Source organism: Siniperca chuatsi, linkage group LG15, assembly GCF_020085105.1.
Source record: "Siniperca chuatsi isolate FFG_IHB_CAS linkage group LG15, ASM2008510v1, whole genome shotgun sequence".
Classification (NCBI taxonomy): Eukaryota; Metazoa; Chordata; class Actinopteri; order Centrarchiformes; family Sinipercidae; genus Siniperca; species Siniperca chuatsi.
In genome coordinates, this window is record NC_058056.1 from 12,170,415 (window position 1) to 12,191,176 (window position 20,762).

The 20,762-nt window shown below is 40.9% G+C and overlaps 1 protein-coding gene across 5 annotated transcripts; it reads right to left on the reverse strand.

Annotated features, from left to right (window-relative positions):
- Nucleotides 1-100: 100 nt before the first annotated feature.
- On the reverse strand, nucleotides 101-14,344 carry inf2 (inverted formin 2). Of its 5 annotated transcripts, XM_044165546.1 has the most exons (23): nucleotides 14,145-14,344; nucleotides 10,115-10,516; nucleotides 8,864-8,979; nucleotides 8,483-8,642; nucleotides 7,655-7,688; nucleotides 7,246-7,387; nucleotides 6,931-7,063; nucleotides 6,114-6,716; nucleotides 5,493-5,638; nucleotides 5,316-5,377; nucleotides 5,128-5,230; nucleotides 4,870-4,955; nucleotides 4,652-4,752; nucleotides 4,438-4,508; nucleotides 4,244-4,351; nucleotides 4,068-4,138; nucleotides 3,825-3,945; nucleotides 3,561-3,725; nucleotides 3,155-3,257; nucleotides 2,917-3,069; nucleotides 1,748-2,602; nucleotides 1,406-1,459; nucleotides 101-662 (listed from the first exon to the last, which is right to left on the reverse strand). In XM_044165546.1, the coding sequence occupies exons 2-22, from the start codon at nucleotides 10,509-10,511 to the stop codon at nucleotides 1,407-1,409; spliced, it is 3,783 nt and encodes a 1,260-aa protein (XP_044021481.1). In that variant the 5' UTR covers nucleotides 10,512-10,516; nucleotides 14,145-14,344; the 3' UTR covers nucleotides 101-662; nucleotide 1,406. The 5 variants fall into 5 exon arrangements, with proteins under 5 accessions (XP_044021481.1, XP_044021482.1, XP_044021484.1 ...); XM_044165547.1 differs by lacking the exon at nucleotides 1,406-1,459; XM_044165548.1 differs by lacking the exons at nucleotides 101-662; nucleotides 1,406-1,459 and having other exon boundaries at nucleotides 1,752-2,602; nucleotides 2,973-3,069.
- Between the last annotated feature and the right edge of the window lie 6,418 nt (nucleotides 14,345-20,762).

Consider the following 20,762-nt stretch of genomic DNA (forward strand, 5'->3'; position numbering starts at 1 on the left):
ATTTATTGGATGGAGCCTGCATAACAGGGCTTTTCTAATTGATTTTGTTCGCCTCATTACCGCCATCTGTGTGAATGGGTTGATTAAAAACAAACACCTGAACAGTAAATTCACTTTTATTAAAATATATTTAACATTAAAAGTTACAATCCATTAAATACTTTCCTTATATTTCCTGTTAGAGCTCATCTGGATAATATATAAAGAAATTAAGACATGGTTTTCAAGCAGTTTTGTTTTGATGAGTTAAATTAAATAGCTTGCACCAAACACTGCATCTTTCTCGCTATAGGTGCTGAACAGTAAATAGAGCTTATAGCAAAACACATTCACTGCATATTACAACAATTATACAAAACATGTTCAACTTTTTTTGAATAGTTCTGAATCAAAACCACTCATTTTACACGGAAAACTACAGCTAATTTACATAAAGTGACATGTAAACATCCATGCTGTGAACATCCCAGCCTTAGATGTTTTTACTCTTCTTTGTCTTGGAAAAACAAATCATTGCAAAAGGAAGACTTCTGCATTCTCTCGAAGGAGTCAATATTCACGTAGTCTCACAAAATAATATATACTGTAGTCCTTCCAGTTCAGAACTCCTGTGTTAAATTAACATTTTCTTTTTCCTCTTGATTTCCTTTTTCTGGAGTCACCTAGGGAAACAAAGACTAAAATGAATAGAATAAAATATATCTAAACTTGATACCTTTTAAAGTTCTTATTTACAGTAGGATAAAACTGATGGCTCAAAGCCACTTGGCAGAGAAATATATTCAAAGTTTTTTTTAAGTGGTAAAAACATCTCTAATGCATTTACATCACATACTGTATCTTTTGTCAAAGTCAGATTAACAAAGCACAGTTTACACGAAGCACATGAGACTGGGTTAGAAGATTAAACAGTCCCAGTTGCAGATTTGGGGAATGGACAAGAAAATATGGAAGGAGAGACACAAAAGTGACTGCTTTCATGAAAAAAAAAAAAAAAAAAAAAAAAAAAAAAAAAAAAAAACTCAGTCCAAGATGACTTCACAATGACTTCACAGACTGCAAGGCTGTTTTAAATTCAGAAAACTGATGTTAGATTACGTAACTACAGATTGAAAGAGGATTAATTACTGTACATAATAGTAGTTTTAGGATTAGTTTTTTGGACATTAGAATCACCTCACAATGCACATTTGGTCAAATGGTGTTACGATTTTGGCCTGATAAGCACTGAATTGGAAAAGCGTTAGAGAGCAAGTGTTAAAAGCTGGACAACAGAGACAAATGAAATCCAGATTCCAGTTAGACCAACAAATGACGTGTTATTTGGGACAAAGCTTCGACGGTGATTGAGTTCATTAGGATGATGTTCCTGCTTACAGTTTGCCATCCCATCGATTTGACCTACCTCACTGCAACACACAGCCTTTTTTATGTTTAGTGTGTCCTTTCCCACTGTTACCTTGTGTTTCAGAGAGTCAGAATGGAAAACAGAGCGTTCAAACAAACTGACCATATTTAAATCCATTCAATATTTAATCTGCAAATCAAGTGCTGCACACTGCATCCATATACTCTTTAATAAAAACGCATGTTATCATGCAAAATCCTTAATATACACTAAAATACCCCATACATAATATATAAACGTTAAATGCAATAAAAATACAAATAAGGATTTCCCTTTTAAGACACATCAAGCGACTAGCATTCCAAACGTGATCTTTATTTAAGTTAACTGAGAAATTACCTTGATTACTCTTCTTTTTGTTTCGTCTAAAGAGGCTCTGCTGTTTCTTTGGTTCGGGCTTAAGGGATGGAGGCACTGCTTCCGACACAGATGGCAGATCTTCCGATCCCAGTCCATCTGGGATGTCACAACCCTCGATGCCTTCGCTGAGTGTAGACACATTGCTTTTAGGGTCCAAATGTTTGTAATTCACGGCCTCATCTTGGCAGGGCGTTTTTACAATAATGTGTTCCTGCTCTTTTCCAAAAGTCTCTGTTAAATGGCTTATTTTATTACTAGTTTCACCTTTCCCACCTCCCATTATATTGCTTTCACTACTCTGTGTCACATTGTCTGTATTAGGTAAAGGACTTTCTGTGATCTGAACATTCACACTAATGTCTGCTGGCTCCTCAGGCATCAGCTTCTCAGGTACCAGGCTTGAAGTGCCATCTAACACGGCCTCGAGCGGGTCTGAATCTGAGAGGGAAGATGGGCTGAGGACGCTGGTCTCAGTTGAATCCAATGAAAAGCCATTTGTGGCGAGACATGGCTGATGTTCTGCTTCAACCTGAGGTCGTGTCATATCTAGCGCTGATACTGCAGGTTTCGGTGGGTGTTGCCCCTCCTGCAGCGACGCGGGTCTTTCCGGGGGTGCCTGCATCGTCATGGCTGGTCCTCCTGGGAGCGTGTTGGGAGGTACAGCTGGTCCGTCTTGCACCGCACTCTGTGGTGCTGGTGGAGTCTCTTCCGATGGGCTGATGAAGCCGTTCACTCCACCTGTGCTTGCCTGGTGACCCTCTGTCTGAGGTTTGGTGGGAGCGGTAGTGGTGGCCACTTCTACGGCTTCTTCGTCTACAGGCGTCACACTTGATCCTGAGGGGGGAGAAGTTAGTAGTGTTGATGGTGAAGGTATATACACATTAAGACCATTATCATCCTAGAAATAGGGTGATATTTCACAGCGAGCAAAGATGCATGAAAATGAAAATGCTCTGCATGTAAACAAATGCTAATGTAGCTCGACAAAGACACTAAGCAATGGAGCTAGCATTGCAAGATGGCAGCGGTGTTAAAGCACAAATGAAAGAGCCTAGATAAAGCAGCAAGGCTGTGTTGTGGCTCGCAATTAAGTGGTTCGGGAGTGGAGCTAGAAACTGCGGATGGAGGCCACAGTCTCTTGTCCTTACCAGATGGGCAGGTATCCCTACGCATTTCACTAGAAGGGAGGCTTTCCGAATCGCACCTTGGCCTGGTCTTTCTTAGGCTGAAACCTTTCCTGATATCCGCTAGGAGATGGTCAATGATGCAGGTGTCGTTCTGAGGCACAAAACCTTTCTTGACTGGTGAAGAGAGACGTAAAAAGAGGGTCATCTTTGTTAGGAATTTCTAGTACAGTGAGAGGAAAGAGGGCTGTTCACAACTTACTTATTTTTCCATTCTCTCCCTTCTGTCTCTTGGACTCTTCCTCTGCCAGCTGCTTCTTTCTCTTCTCAGCCTTGGCTGCCTGCTCTCTTCTGGTTTTGTTTTCCTGTTATCATGAAAGTAAGGATGTCACTCACTGCCAAGTACAAAATGTACATAGCAATTTGTCTTTGTATCATTTGGGTAAAGACACTTTCCAGTTTGTCCACAATATAATGATACCCATGTTCTAAAGAAAACACTAACCCCATACCCAAGCGGAAGACTTAGCTGTGCGCTATCTATATGTTTGTGTGTGTGTGTGTGTGTGTACAGCAGCATGCAACTTCATCAGGAGTTGTAGGTTAAAAAACAAACAAACTACACAATATAAATGTGCAAAAGACTACAAATAAGTATCCTCCCTGACCTTGAGTGCCTTGATGAAAAGTCCTCGGAAAGTCCTGATGGTTCCGAAGAGTTCCTCAAGAGACAGCTGACTGGCATCTTCACATAAGTAGACAGCCAGCTCGGTCTTCTGCTTCTCAATCGCAGTGAACCTTTCAGTTAAAGCCTGACATGCCTCCAGACTTTCCTGCAGCAGAGAAAATGAAGGAATTTGGGATTTTGGGAACAGTACTAAGTGATCACGTTTTGGCTCCATTTGTAGGCAAAGCAGAGACTATCATCTTACCTCAAGAATTTTTGCATATTGCGCCTTCATCTCTTCGACAGAGTTGGCGATTTTCTTGGCCGTCTCATTCAGTCGTTTTAGTAAGGCACTGGCTTCTGACTGAACAGAGTCCAGATTAACTCTGAGGACAAAATGTAAAACCTTTTGTTATGTATGTTACAGATCCACTTAAAACCAATTTAAAAAAAAAATAAAAAAAAAATAAGAAAGAGCTAAAGTAGATGTGAAATGCTTTTTATATACCCTGCTGCTTTTTCACAGATCTCGATATCATCTGGCAGTGCCAACAGCTCTGGGTGGCTCGCCTCTGCCTCCTTTGCAAAACAAGCCACACAGCATGTAATTAAACAGGTTCATTACTGTGGGGAGGGGAAAAATAAATAAATAAACTTATGGCAGCTGTGAGCCAGTTTGTGTACCTCCAGGATGTGATGAAGCAGCGTAATGCGGCTCTTGTTGGCCTTGGTCTCTGTAAGCTTGAGCAGAGAGCTGATCTTGAACCCCTCGGCGTTCCCTGTGTGACTTCCCTGGAAGTAGACCAATGATTAAAAATGCAAGCGCTGTCTAAATGTCAACATAAGTAAAATATACATGAAACTGAAGAGGTTCTTACATAGTTGAGAAAATTTCCAACGTCAAGGATGAGCCTGCAGAAACTGGGCATCCGCGTGCTCGTTTTTAAAGCTGAGAAATTTGTTACATCGTGTTAATCTGATTTTTTTTTTTTTTTTTTTTTTTTTTTTAAATCTATCTCTCTCAAGCTAGGTAGTTGGGAATAATCAAAATTGCATGCATGTAAATACAGCTGAAAACATAGGGTTACTTACACTGGCAGGCCTCCTCCACCAGCTTGACTTTAGGTTTGAGCATATCCAACACTGATGAAGTCTCCTCACACAACAACATGCACTCAATCCTCAACTGATAACTGGGGAGACAAGCCAGAAAGCAAAGTAAATGGAGGAGCCAAGTATACCAGTGTACATTGGATTGCAAATATCAAGCATGGGGGGAAAAAAAAAAAAAAAAAAAAAAAAAAAGTTACCATGGCACAGTGAGGAGGGAGGTGTAGAAGCGGTCAACATTTGCCAACTTGTCTTTTTCTCCTTGGAAGGACTTCAAATTTTCAATCTACATAACAAAAACAACAAAAAAAAAAAAAAAACAACAAAAAAACAGTTGGCAAATGTCTGAGTCAACAGTGACTCAGACATTTGCCATTTTAAAAAAATGGGACCTTAATGGCAGGTAAGTGTGCAAAAACAGGTCTAGGTAAGGATGGAGGATTGTTAAGAGTACAAACCTCATGCTTCTCTGGTAGGAGCTTTAGAAGCTGTTTCAGCACCTCTACATCAAACCTAGTACGGTCCCCATTCTGAATCATGGCTACAAAGTCCTCATTTGTGCTGAACAGAGACAATGAAAAATATTGAGCTGGAAAATGGACCAAAATATATTTTAAATAAATCAATAAAATGTGTAATATCTTACCATTTGAACTGCTTTAGGAATATGTTCAAATTCAAGTTTTTCTTTGGATCAATGAATGTAATCTACAGGGGAAAAAAATAAAATAAAAAAGATGTGTTAGAGGCATATTGATTATTCAGCTTTGATAGTCAGGCGTGTTTGCTCAGAGGAGCCGTGTTGAGTGTTGACCAAGCACACCTCTTTAGGCTCCTTCTTGACAGGAGCAGCTGCCCCCTTGTCTTTGTGCTCGGTCACCGGGAGACAGAACAGCTGCTCGATACTGCTGTAGTCCGGCTCCCGAGGAGGAGGCTCTTTCTGAACAGAGGCCCACATGGAGTGACCATCTGTGTGTGCGCACAGGAAGAGAGGAACCTGTCATGAGCTTGTGTGGCTCCATTTTGTGTCAACATCACACCGTAGCTGAAACTCCTTTTTGAAAGTGATATTTCCCTCCCTCTCTCAAAACTCAGGGAATCCTCAGCAACACCCACATTAAATAACCCAAATTTTTAATAATGGTCCGTTTAATTTTCAGAAGTTGCTGTTCATAACAATATTCCATCCCTGTCAACTATTCTCTACACAGGTGCCTTCTGCCAATGTCTATTGTTCTATTTAAGCATAAAATGGCCTGAAGGGTTCTTGATAGATGGAGGCAAAGCTTTCTAAAATTTTACTTTTTAGTCTCAGCATATATAAAAGTCAGCTTGACACTCTTGAAATTAGATTCAGCCATGGTTTGCTGCCTTCATAAAAAGGTGATTGACAGATTGTCATTGATATAATTTGAGCCTTCACAAGAATGCTTTATCCACTAACCAGTAACAGTGCGGAGTTTCTGCCAGTTGAGCTTTTTCATCCTCAGGGTGGGGCACCGGTTTGCCTTTGTGGGTGCAGTGCACCCCAGGGCCTGACTACTCTGAGCCACTATCATGGCCGGGGGAGGTGGAGGTGGCATGCCAGGTAAGGGAGGTGGTGGTGGGGGTCCACCAAACCCTCCAGGTAGGGGTGGCGGAGGCGGTGGGGAAGGCATGCCTGGACCGCCGGGCAGTGGTGGTGGTGGTGGTGGCGGCGGCGGCGGCATTCCAGGCAAGGGAGGAGGTGGTGGGGGTCCACCAAACCCTCCAGGTAGTGGTGGAGGAGGTGGTGGGGGCGGAGGTGGGCACTGGTTAGAAGGTTGGAGCAGGGGCCCAGGGGGTAGAGGAGGAGGAGGTGGAGGGGGAGGGGGCGGAGCGGCACACAGCGGCTTCTGAGAGGATGTTATGCTTTTGGCCGACTTCTCTTTGCCCTGATGATCCAGATCAGTCTGCATGGCCTTATCCACTTTCACAAGCTGCCCGTCCACTTCATGACGACCCTCACAGCTCTTGCCTTTGGAGAACAACAGCCGCTGCATGATCTTCTCACAGGACTCCATCTGAGCTGGAGCACAAATCCAAAACACACACACACACACTGATTCTCTCACTAAAACAAAAGCTTTCAGCCATCCTGTCAACAGCTGCTTCTGTTTCACCTCTATGATCTACTTTCCCAGATAATCACTCCCCATCACACATGAATCACCGAGCAGGCCATTAGCCTCTTCAGAGTGTTGACCTAAAGTGAATGTACTGTTGCTTCAGTGCTGACTCACAGTCCTGGGCCAGCAGTATGGCTCTGTTAGCGACGGCCTCCAGAGCCAGCCAGATATCGGAGCGGCTGGGCCCCAGCACCAACAACGTCTGCAGGATGGACAGCAGCTGGAGAGATGCTGGAGAGCTGCTCACCTGCACAAATTAAGAGGCCTTGTCGTGTTTACATGCCTAAGTCACAAAAACTTAATGAATGACACTGTTTTAATTTAATCAGAAAGATAAGAGATACATCAGGACCAAAATGTTGAGTCATTCAGTCTCCAATTTACTGGCCTATCTTAGTTCTTTGTGGTAGATGATAAAGCCAGTCAGACCTTGTTAAAGAGTGTAGTGAAAACCTCCAGGTGATTACTCATGTCAATGCCCCCATAGACCCGCAGCAGCTCCTCCTCATCTTCAGCCATCGCCTCTTCAAAAGCTTCACATTGAATAATCAAGTCTTCATCCTCCTGCTCCCTGCACACCACCCACATACAGATCACTGATGGGGACACTTCATTGCATTTAAATGGCATTTTCAATTTTTATAAAGGAAACAGCCAAGGCCTCAAATTACTGTCATTAATGGACACAAATTGCAAACATCTTTTCCTAAAAGCACCATTTTACTTGCAATGATTATGGACTTTGAAAATAACTAACGCTAAAATGTAATTTGTTGCATAAAATCTGCTTTACAGATTAAGTCAAAATCAAATGTGAAATAACAGCAGGAAGGCTCACCTTAACTTTGGCAGAATATCAAGTAACTGAAGCCCTGCAAGACAACAACAACGAAACACAGTTCTGTCTATCACAACAGTCAATTACGAGTTTTTAAGAAAGTTCATCTTAATAAGGTGTCACACCTCTCTCCACAGTGGCTTAAATGTTAGTTTTGGGGAATTGCCAGGAAGTCACAGGTGAGCAATCACAAAAGAGGAGTGGTCAAACAAATGGCTGATTGGTCCAAGGTGGTGGGTGGCATTTTTGGGAGGGTTTATATAGCTGCAACTCTGACATATTTGTCAAACTCTCTCAATTGAGGTGATCTTCAGGCAGCTTGGTGCTTAGCACCGATACGGATACTGCAAGGGGGAAAAAGGTCCTGGTGTCATGTCTGAACTATCAGCCCGAGATTAATCCTGTTTTTGCTGTAGATAGTGAGTTTCATTCAGATGGCCCACTTTCTCACAAAGATATCATCAAAATGACATTAGGTCGGTGTTATTTAATTAGTGTAAGAGTGATGACATTTTATTTAAACTTTTGATATTAACTAGTTATGGTGTAACATGCATGAATACACAATGCTTTATCCACTTGAGGTTTGCTTAGTTCTCAGGCGTTTTGTCAAAGTGAAAATGAGGCCATTAGACCTATTCTTAGACAGACCCAGTGACAGAGATATTTGTAATGGAGCTCCTGCTGATGGCCTGCTTCCCCCTCTGCATTCACTCTCAGCACAGAGGGGGAAACACTGTTACAGAGTTTACCACAGTGTGACCTTACTCATGATGTGACTCTAGACTCCTGATTAATTGTTAAACCGTGGCTGGATAGAGAACCTACCGATAAACTCCTTTCTCATCTTGTCTCTCTTCCTGAGGTCATCTGTCCCGAAGATGAGGGCGTTGATGACACTGAGGAGTGTAACCATGTAAGGGACGTTATCTGTGGCCTGCAGCTCGTTCATGATCACACTGAAGCGATACTGCTGTGTCTTCACGCCCTGAAGAGGAAATCAAAGTCAGTGCAAGTAATCAATTTAAGGAAGATTGTGATTCTACAGGATTATAATGCCTTTGCTTGCAACCCACCACTAGAGGGCACTGTTAGGGGATTTATTTTTCAGAGTGATGATGTAGGGTCATGTGAGGTAAATCCCACAACAACTTAAGTTTTCAAAAACAATGTTAGAAGTATGACTCTTCTACAAGTTCATCTACTTGCCTTGTAGTGGTCCAGGGCATCCAGTGCCAGGCAATGGCCGTCTGTAGAGAACATGCTGAGGGCGGCAAGTAGCTCAAACACCTGCTTCTTCACCATGGTGTTGGAAGTGTCCAAGGCTGTGGAGCATCATGATCACACACATCAATACAGGTCGAGTGTTCATGTTTCCCATCTGTCTCTCCCAAGTTTATCTTAAAGGTGGGGTATGCCATTCTATCCACCACACGTCTTTTTGTCAAATTCAGTGAATGTCTCCTCACGGCCAGGTAGCTGTCCGTTCAGAGTGTGCGCTGAAGAAAAATCCGATGTTTGTACACAGCCCTGGCTCTGTACATGCTAAACAAACAAAGCAGCTCGGGCAGAGGCACACAGCACTATTCCAGCCATGATTTGTGTGTCAGGTAACGTTAAATTTCTTGCCCACAGACATTCAGCTTACGTTCTAGTTTGCCAAGATATGCTGTTGTTGTGATTTTAGCTATAGTAGCAGGAGAGTTGTGTGTATCGCTGTCTGGAGCTGCTGTGCTGGCTCTGAGAATCCGTCTCGTCCTCTCTGGCTGTTAGCTTCGCAGCAGCAACTGTAGGGACAGTTTTTCTAACCCACAACCTAACTAACGTTAGTTACATCACTTGCTGTGTCGTTGTGCGCATTATATCACGGTATTTGTCACAGTATTGGATTTCTCCAGAATCGCATACCCCACCTTTAAAGCAAGCCCCTATCTCTACTCTTTGCCCCTTATGACTAGACCCAAGCAGGATGCTTTGTTTCACAGCCTTTTAGACAGCTCAACTTGAACTTTGCCCTCTAAAGATGTGGCGTTGTACTGTAGACTGTACATGTATTTGTGTGTTTGAAGGTGGGGAAATCCAATATTCACAAACACACTGTGACACTAGATTTTTAGGGATGTCCCAAAGCAGCCCTTAATGATTCATCTCTGTATATAAAGCTGAGTACATGACTGGGAAATTCAGCTCAGCAGAGTGAGTCACAGAGAACCATATAATCACCTGAGTTATGACCAATTTAACAAATTATTACAAACAAAGTGGCACATCAGGTCCTTAAACATGAGATGGCTTTCTTTTGAATGAACAGGTTGATTTAAATATCTTGACCAAATTGTTCAGTATACTTAACATATTTTGTCTTTTCATGTGTGAGGCTACTCTAAGACATAATCATATGAACACTATATGGAGAAAGTAGATGTGATGATTTTTCACAAAAAGAAGGGTATGGTCAACCTTGGGAGAGCTTCCGAATGTATCCCTCATTCTCTATAATGAAGTGGATCCCTGCAGAGGAGTTCATGACTGCCCGGACGCAGCTGACGCAGGTGAGTTGCAGAAGGGCATCGGCAATGCGAGAGCAACCCCGCCCTGAGAGCCGGTCCAGGGCCTCCAGGAGGAGATCCAACCCGCTCAGCTCCAGGAACTGGACCATCCATGTCTGGTCGCTGCCCTCCAGACGACGCTTCAGCCCAGAGTAGTTGACCACAGTGGGTACTTGCAGCAGCCTGATGCACAGCTCTGGATCAGCACTCTCCAGGTTAGCCTCCTGCGGGGTATCTGAGTCCTGCGAGGAGCCCAGGCGACCCCTGACAGCCGCCCACTTCTTTTTCCCATCTGACTTCCCTGACATGATGGCTGTGGGGAAAAGAAGGGAAACGTGTTCACAGTTTTCCTCAGTGTTAATGTGTGCAGATGACAAGAGACAATTTTCAGCTATTTTTTTCAGAAAAGAAATTCGGCTTGTTGTGGACAGCAGATGGTGTCTGTTTTGCACCGATATCCAATGATTTTGTGCAGTATACAGTGTCGTCATTGCTATCTAGACCAGAGGAAGCACGCCAAAACAAGGCCTTATCAGAATCAGAAAGGAAAACAGAATAGGGAACGATAGCTCTGCACTTTTGCGGATGAGTAAAAGATATGTCAGCAGTCTAGTCATCACCAGCTCTGCCAAACATTCCTACTTAATCCTGCCTGAAAGCGAGGAGACTCGCAGTCAGCTCTCTTTCACCTCTCTACAAAGCCAGGCTCAATGTTGTCTGGACAGTGCGCAATTTACAATATAAATAAATGTATTTTCAAGCTCATTACTGGGATATAAACATTGGAAAACATGCACAAGGCACACTTGTGAAAAGCTAATGCATAGAAACAACTGTGCGGGAGAAACCTTTCACAAACATCATACCAACATATCTGACACTGACATGAATGCACACATTGATCCCACAAGTGCCCTTTTCTGGCATCACCCCAGAGCACAGTCCCATCTTTTACCAACCTGTCTCACCCCTGAGCTTCTAAAAACTATCCACTGCAATGCATGTCACTAGTATAAACACATAAACACATTCCCCAAATCAACAGGGTAAGGGTTCGGGCCAAAAAAGGGTAAAACTTTCTCCAAAAGTCTAAAAATACTTTCTCTCTATGCTGGAGTTGTGGTATTAGATGGTCCAGCACAAAACAAATGAACGACGCGAGTGGTTCCTCTGTCTCCTGTTGTTGATTTCACACTTGGCAAATATAACATATACAGATGAGACATTGAGTGATGAGCATGAACAAACAATGCTCTGGCAAAAGGTCACTCAGAGAGCCAGCCTGGAAGGAATTATAGCTTTTTACAAGTCCTCTATTTTGCCATCTAGGCTAGGGGTTTTCAAAGTCTGAGACTGTGGGCCTCCCCCTCAGACAAAGCCCCCACACCCTAGCCTAAGGGATCACGATTATGTTATTTGATCCCATAGACACTCAACAGTTGAGCCATGATAGCCTAATATTGCTGTTTGACATAGCTTCAGACTACACCATATACATAAAAAGGTCTGTCTTAAGGCATTTATTATTTCTCACTCTGGGGAGGTGGAAAAAACTGTAAAATTCCCCAAAACTACTGTATCTCTGAACTGAATCTCTTTAACCAAATCACACACATTTAGGCTATTCTGTGTGATCTCTTTTTGATAACTAATGTAATAATTAATGAAATATTTTTTCACTTCCATTCACTGATCCTCCCCTGAAACTGTTTGGCTTTGAAGCCCTCAAACTCCCACTTTGAAAACATCTGATCAAGACAATGAAAGGCCCTACTCAGGAATCTTGCTTTTTTTTGATGCTTCATTTTGTTTCTACATCTTAGGAGCTCAGTAAACTGAACACAGTTAAAAGCAGCTTGCAAATGGCGTGGATAACTCTTCTTTCAAAAAGAAATTCGCAGGGAACAGAAGTAATGACTTGTGAAAAATCTGACAAATTGGATTTCTGTTCACTCTGTAGAGTCAAGGTAAAATTAGGCTTTTCTTTTCTCACATATTCTGGCAAGCATTTGTCAGCTCTCTGAATACAGCATTTTAGTCCTGCTGCCAGTGCGAGAGTGTTACCGTGGCAGCAAGCAGGCAGACAATGGTGTTTTACAATAGGCCTTCTCAATACTCTTCAAAGAGCTGTGTGTGTTCATTAGCCACAAAATGGATGGAATGCTCCCTGCCCAGGCTACTAAGAGTTATGTCAAGCAAACATTTATATGCCGCCTGATTCAGGAGTACATTGTTGTTTCATGTTCAGTGTGAATAGGGAACAAAAGCTGCAAGCTGATGGTTGTAATCTGGAGAATTTTCACAGTCATGAAAACTTGTGAAGCTACTGGGGTTCATTGAAATGCACTGAGAGTTTTGTCAAATGGATTCACGCAAAAGTAAAGACACTTCAAAGAAAATGGGGTGTGTGTGTGTGCTGTAAGTCGGCCTCCACAGCACAGCTCAGGAACTTTTCAGAGGGAAGGAAAGGACTTTCCCGGGACAGGAAATGTAGCTCAAGATAAACATGCTGGTGTGACAGCTCATGTTCCTCTTTTGAAATTTCAGTTTCATTCCAAAGGATGTTGATGTGACCCCAAGTAGACGCATATTCTGTTCATGTACCAACATCTGGGTTACATGTGTCAAGCAATGTGAAAGATCAAGTGTGATGGAAAAACCATTTGCATATTCTTTTGTGCACTCCTCAAATAAGAGCAACTTTCAGTTACTGACCTTGTCTACCAGAGCTCCCACATGTACCACTAATAGCAGGCTGATTCACTGCACACAGGACAAGCCTACTCATCTGTCCTCTGGTGAAGCCGCCCACACAGCAGCCCACTGCTACTGTACAGCATCAACACTTATGAACATGCAGAAACATCTCCACTGATTTATTTCCTCTGAGACATATGCAAAGCTTATGCACTATACATCTTTTTCTTCGAATGTTATATGTCAGCAATACTAAATGAGTGAATAAACTAAAAGGTTTAAGGGGAAATCAGTTAAATCTCATGGAGCAGTTTAACCATTTTTCTGTCTTTTCTCATTTCGTTTTCCTTCCACTGAAATACCAGATATAGTTGGGAGATAAAGGATGGGGATATGTATTATAAAATTTGATTCTACCTTTTGAGCACTGAAATGAAATTAGTGACTTTCATGGTAGCGCACACATTAAAAACATATGCTAACACATGGAACACATGTTGCTTGGAGATTGCGTAGTTATGGATCATTATTCAACCTTTATCCAAAATCTTAAACCGTATTTGCAGAATGATTGTTACAACAGATGACATCTGGAACACATTTCTCTCATATCCTAAACTGCCTCCCCTCTCTATTTAAGGGAGTGACCGAAATGCCTGAAAAGTCTACAAGCACATTTTGGAGTTGAAATGTATCTTTAAGTTGTAGTTTCCTTTAATCCAAGACTGTCTGGTGATTTCTTTCCAAGCGGTTGTCAGACTGATTTAACATCTGCACATTGGCAAAACACGAGTGACAGCCCATAGGGTCCAAAACATAGTCCTTAAAACTGGAATCTGCAGTTCAAGTGGATTTTTGGCAACACAGTATTTTTTTCTTCCCAGCCTTCTGCCTCTTCATTCTTTCCGAGGCAAGAAGGTTTAAAGGGAACAGTCGATTGCCACATCCAGCATGCCTGGACAAGACTAAGAATATAACTGACAGTTTGATAATCTGCATTATGCATTGGTCCATTATGATAAAAAAAGGACCTGTAATTGCGACAATAACAGTGCAACATCCTTACTTTGCGCTGCGATTTTCCCCACATACCAGGGGGGATAACGGGACTAGTCACACTGTGGCGAGTAAAAACACACCAGAAAAACAAAACGACAACACTAATTACTTGCGCTACCTCACATGTTACATCTTAATGCACTGTTGCATCGTTATTCAGCACCTATATGCTCACTCTACCTTACCTGGTTTTATTCCATAAATATGCACTTGAAGAATCGTCCTCTGGTGTGTTTCGGAAGGGGGTGGCGCTTTGCAGTCATCCAGACAACATTTTATTCTGCCAAAAAATGAAACATGGTCCCATGAAAATGTCGGCACTGTGTGGCAGGTCAAACCCTGTGTGGTGTGCGATTGCACCGATTTCAAATCGCTACGGCCCCTGAGCTTTCCCTCACTTGTGAGAGACTGACAGTGTCAAAGCAGCAACATTACTGGGCTAAGACATCCGGTCACAAGTTTCAGAATAAAACATGCGTAGAGGGGCAGAATGCTAAACGCACTTCCAGTATTAGATCAGGACAGGATTGAAACTGTGAGTACAGCTGAACACAGCAAAATACAAAGATTGTGGTTACAATAAAAATCCGGCAAAAGATACAATACAATAACAGTTAGAAGTTATGGTATCAAGAAAAAAATGGATTTAGCTAGCTACAAAAGTGTAGGCTAGCTAGGCTAACTGTCAAATTAGTTACATTGCCCCTGTATAATTCAAGAGAGAAAACAAAGTAGCCTTTCACCCATGAAAGAACAACAGTCCCTATAGTATAGCAAGTACAACACAGTTAGCTAATCAAGTAAAAATAAAACGTAAAAAATAGAGTTCACAAAATAATTAAAACTGTTTGCTAGCTAAATAACATCGAAATTAGTCCAACATAAGCTAGCTTTAAATTAACTGACGGAATGTTGCATTAGCAACACATTAGCCTCCAACAGCTAGAATGGCTAACCTCAAATTACATAAACAAAATTGCTATTATAAATGGAGTACCTTAAAATGCTCCAGCCCAGGTAATTGGATAGTACATAAAAGATACCTGTCCATTTGGTCACATCTTGCTATCAAAACTGTAACAATGACAGTTAAACTATGTAACTGAGGGGTTACTACTAGCAACAGATCATTAAAATTGAAACAAGTGCTGGATGAATAATTTCAATCATAGCAGATTTGGCCAAATATGTTTCATTGCATGTTCAAAATTAAACGCTCTTATATTCTGCGCTTTATTTAGAAGGCATAATTGTCTAATTTCCGGTCTTAATGTGCCTGTCGTTGTCTGGCTTGAAGCTGTTTGTGATGCTGAATGCAGCCAGTGGTTGGGCCCTCCCACACTCCCCATCCTATCAGCTGGATCTGACCTCAGGCGGACAGTCGCTGCTGGAGGAAAATTCGCTTGGGTTCCCCGATTCTCCAAATCAGTCAGCGACTCTTGACAGTAGCCTTCAAGTTGCCTGTCACAGTAACAGAATCTATTATACTCTTGAGTTAATGTGGTTTTAGCTGATAACTGAAGACACAATGTCCAGCCTTCAGGGTGGTGTATAGGTCTGGCTGCCCTGAGGAGCCTTGTGGGGCATCAGAACAAGGTCTAGATTGTAGTTTAACTACAGTCTCTAGACCACTCCTCCTCCTTTCTCACACTTAACTAAATCCAAAATTGTCCTTCGAATGATTTAGATCAGAGTTCAGGATGCAGATGTAATCTGGAGACACCCAGAGACATAGGCTTAATATTTCCTCTATGTTTACATAGCTTCAGGGGTTTAGGAAGTAAACTCTTGCACAAAGCACATTTTTATTCCCAAGGGTATAAGCCAACTTGTAGCATATACAGTACCAACAAAGCAGGGAGATAATAATTCATTAATTTCTTAATTATTTTGGACTTTAGAGTAAAAATGTCCCTTATTGAACAAAATGTTAAAACTAAAAACATCAAAAGGATACAAAGTTCATGGAATCCATAACTGCCTTGAATGTATTTGCATTTCTCCTTAAGGACAGTGAAGATAAGCAAGTTGTAATGTAGCAACAGGGATGCTACAAAAGCAAAATGTTTAAAAGCCATAATAACGGCTTTTAAACATTTTGCTTTTTTGAATTTCTCGTATCACTGTTTGGTAATATTCATATAGTTCTGCAAAATACGAAGAAATCTTAGACTTTTTCATTTAGTATCTGAATAAGGCAACCTTTACCGTCAGAATGACAATAGTGACTTTTGTTTGGATATGGATATTTTGTTGAGAATTTGTATTACTGTGTTGTTGCAGTGGAGCTGTTATCATTCCCCTTGTGACTTGAGGCCATTTAGCTTGCTAGGGATAGGGTTAGACCACTGAGATATCAGCAGCATGGGTACTCAAGTTACAACACCAAAGAATATGCGGGATAGCTGCATGTCCAGCCTGTCAAGGTGAAAATAATGGTTACATGTGAGACTGGTTTGTTTTAACTGAGCCAATAGCAACAAAAGCTATTGAGCAAAGATTACGAACGCCTCATTAATGGTCACTAACTGTCTGGCTGAGCTAGTTGAACAGGATTATGAAACCCATCAGCTGGAATCAAGCTCCCAATACTTCAAAGTCACTGTCACATTTCCATTCATTGTTCTGTATGTGTACACAACAAGTGATTTTCAACCATGATTTCAGGCAAAACTGACCCTTAACCTACTAGTCCTGCTGCAAAACCTTCTACCTTTTGGGCCTCTACAAGGGTGTGTCTTGTGTCAGTGATTATATGATTTAGTTCTACTGTGTTTGTCATAGGTATCCTGGAAGGAAAGGACGGTCATTACCAGTCATCTATGGGAGGCAGTGACACATTATTCAGGATGAACAGCCTGAGAGAAGCCAATCCTAACACCCTGAGGTGACAGAGTGATCATAATATTTCCAAACAGTTTGCAAACAACATGTAGCTTTTTCATAAGCTTTAACTTAGCTACTAGATTTTAGAAAAGGAGAGCTGATCTAAGACACGTCAGGACATGTTCCTGATTCTGCATCACTATGGATCCCACTGCCCACAGGAAATGCTGCAACAATGGATTATCTTGGTAAAAAACAGCTGGGTTATCACTAAACCACAGACAGACCCGTATCCGGAAAACTAAAACACCAGTTCATCTCTCTTTTGGAAATTTCATTAGGGTTATTAAATTTGAATTTATTGAAAGGATAGTCCCTTGAAATGTAGCATCTCATTTTCAAGGGGGTCCTATAGACACAAATACAACATAAAACACATACAAACAGAAACAGCATTACATAACAAACATACACTGCAAATACACAGATACAGACAGCTCGCTCACCCTCTCCCACCCACATCTCCAGCCCTCAGCTGTTGCACAAGAAAAAACTGGTTACAATGACCAGGATAATACATCACTTACATCAGCATAAAGAGCAATTGAAGCAGTTTGTCTTCAGTTTAGCTGTAGCACAAATAAACTGAAGACTGTAAGTACACACACATTTAAAACATAAACAGGTTGTTTAAAGATGAGAAAGTGAAGATGTCCTGAGGCAGCGGAAAGAGGTAATAGATCTCAGAAAAAGGAAGGAAGATTATTGCAGTCGGATGGAGCTTTGTATTGGAATGACCTGTGTCCAACAACTTTGAAAGAAAAAGGGATGTCGCATATGCTTGGGTGGATAAGAAGATCTACATGGACAAAAACGGTTTCAAACAGGAAGGACAGTTAAAATAAACACATACGAAAATTAACTGAAATTGCCTTCTAGATTTAGGCTGCAACCAGTTAAGCGATTCATACATGAAACAATGGTGAGTTCTATATGGACACCTCAAAACAAATCTACATAGAGAATTATATACAACATTAAGGTAAGTATCAGAGTTGTAGACAATGTCAGCATAACCACTAATAGCTAGTATCAACTGACAAATTATTATTTTTCTGACTTGAAATGTAAAGCAATTAACTGAGCGATAAAGTGAACTCAGACAACCAGATGTTCTTTTTTATAATAAAATCCATGTTCAGGGTCAATCCGAAGTTCAAGATGTTTGAACGAATCAACTTTCTCAAGGGGCGACCCATCATCAAAATTAATATGTAAATCAAAGGGATATGAACGACTATGTCGCATACCAAACACCATACTGCCGGACTTCTTCTTATTCAATATGAGTTTGTTGCTATGAAACCAGTTTTGGACCAAGTTAAAATCAAATTGTAAATAATTCTGGATTTGTAATATATCAGAGTTCGAAATGTAAATAACAGTATTTTTCAGCATAAAGATGAACAAGATAATCTGAGCATATCTGAGGTAAGTTGTTAATAAAAATAATATAAATAAAAAAATTTATTTCTGTGATGTGAGATGTCATATGTTGCTTTTGGGCTGCACTTGCCAACTGTTTGTTCACCACTGCTGTGTAGCTATAACAGTGATGGAGAGAGATGCTCTGATCAGAACAGCTGTTTCTTTAATATTTTGTTTATGATCCTTTCTTCAAATCAAAGCAATATTATTATTAGTATTCAGCTAAAGTATTCCTCATCTTACTAGTGACCCCTTGCCTATCGAGGACACCACACTGGCCTACAACCTGAAACTAGCCCAGGAAAGCAATAATCATAAATATAAAAAATAGAATATAAATAAAGTTATAAGTAAAATTAAAAAACACAAAAGAATAGTTTTATGTTTACATTTCACAATTGATACAAGGTGTTGTCAGGTTTAATTTAGTAAAACTGAAGATTCAAATGTAAACAAAGGTGGAGCCCAGCTGCCCAAAATACAAACACAAAATGTAGACTGTTGTAACATTTCCTGTAAAACCTGACAGACTCACTGCCAGGCTGATGCTATAAATTGATATTGACTTATCACAGATATATAAGTATGGGTGTTTATGTTCGCAGGTTTGCAATAACTAAATGTAATACATAAATACTGAAAAGAGCTTGAGATACATTTTTAGAGACAGTGTCGCTATTACATAATTTGTCCGCCAGGGCGGCACTCTGTACTTTTGTTACAACAATCTGATGCACCAGAGTTGGCAGAGAGCACTGCAACTGAGCAGATAAGTTTCTTATTAAAGTGTAAAATGTTGTTAGGGAACCTTGGTAAATACGTTAATGTGCATGTTTATGTGAAAAAATAATGAAAGCCAATACATCCTTTACTGCTCTTTTTACTCTCAATTATGAATATTTGGAAGCAACCTCAAGAATCAACAGGATCATGATACTGTGAAAAGTTTGTTGACATAAAACAATTCATGAATAGCAAAATGGTTGATAAACACAATGCATATTTTCCATCTACAAAACAATCTATTTAACTATGGCCATGAATATAGCTCAAATTGATATGGTCAAAAATTGCTGATAGGGCCTTTAATGCCACGGAGGAAACATGCTGTAAAACAAGGTTGTAACCGTGGGTCATCAAATCTGCCGGGGGTCAACAACTGAGGGGAACATTAACGGAACTTTACGCAAAGCGAGCAAGTGGAATATGCTCAGAATGTTCGCTAGCTAACGTTCTGACAGGAATTTAGCATAACATTGCGAGAAGATAATCATTTATAAAATTATCATTTTCATAACACTTTACAGAAACTATCACAATCGACAGTGATATAGCTTACGTAACACTCATATTAGCCTACATTCCAGGTTTCCACGTTATGAGACAAGACAGTCTTGACTATTAAAACTAACTCTTGTTTCGCATTACAGCGAGTGTTGTCTGCGTTGAGTTTAGTGTAAACCACACTTGCGACTGCGTTCGGCTCGCCATTGACCTGCCTCACTGTGACTTGAACAATGTTGAATGTACAGGAGGTTAATCACTTAGTCCAGAGTTTATCCTTCAGTTGACCAACCCTAAGCCTCACCCGTGTCTGTAGAAGACATTTTTGTTAAGCTTCAACCTGATTTTGATCCACAGTTGTTAAATATTGATCTTGGTATGGTAGCCTTTATTATGACTATGTGCATTTTGAGCTACATATAATTGTCTGTATGAGGTTATATGCTTCATGTTATTGTTTCATGTTCATATTGTAGGCCTATAGTGCCATGATGAGATTACAAGTTACTTTGATGAGTGAGGTCAGCTGGTGGTGTGACCTGATTGGTCCAGGAGGGTCAACCAACCTATTTAAAATGGTCTCTGATTTTGTCTGGTTAAATGACCTGATGAAGGGCTGTGTACCGAAACGTTGTTACTAATTAAATATTTCTGACTGCAAGTGATGAGGACAGTGTACGGGTGTTTTTTTGTTCTCCATTGTCTTCTCCTAGGCACCTGTCAACCTACAGGTGTGCAAAAGTTCTGCTCCCTTTTGTTCCAGCCGACCCTGTTATCGGCTTTTAGTTTTGGCACCCTGCTCGCTTGCATTAAGTCATTTTAAAAAAAAGTTTTTTATTAAATTATCTCTTTTCATGACATCAATGCGCTTATTCAAAGTTGCGCTACTACATTTGAATTTTTACACGAGGACGCCCAGAGGATCTTAATCCCGAACAATAAAATTGAAATAGTGCAAAACCAGTTTACACCTGAAATAAATCTGAAGAAGAAACGACCTGTGCAGTGAAACATGACGTGCCTGATTTATCACTTGTTATCGGCCATCAAAGACACCACAAAGCGGTTAAAACGAGTTAAAGGGGTTCAGACGTATTAAACCTATTTTTCGATGTAAATGCTATGGTAAAAAAAATAAACACCCAAAATCTTTCTGCATTTAACCTACACCTCGTGGGAGAACAGCAGAACAAAAACTACATTTC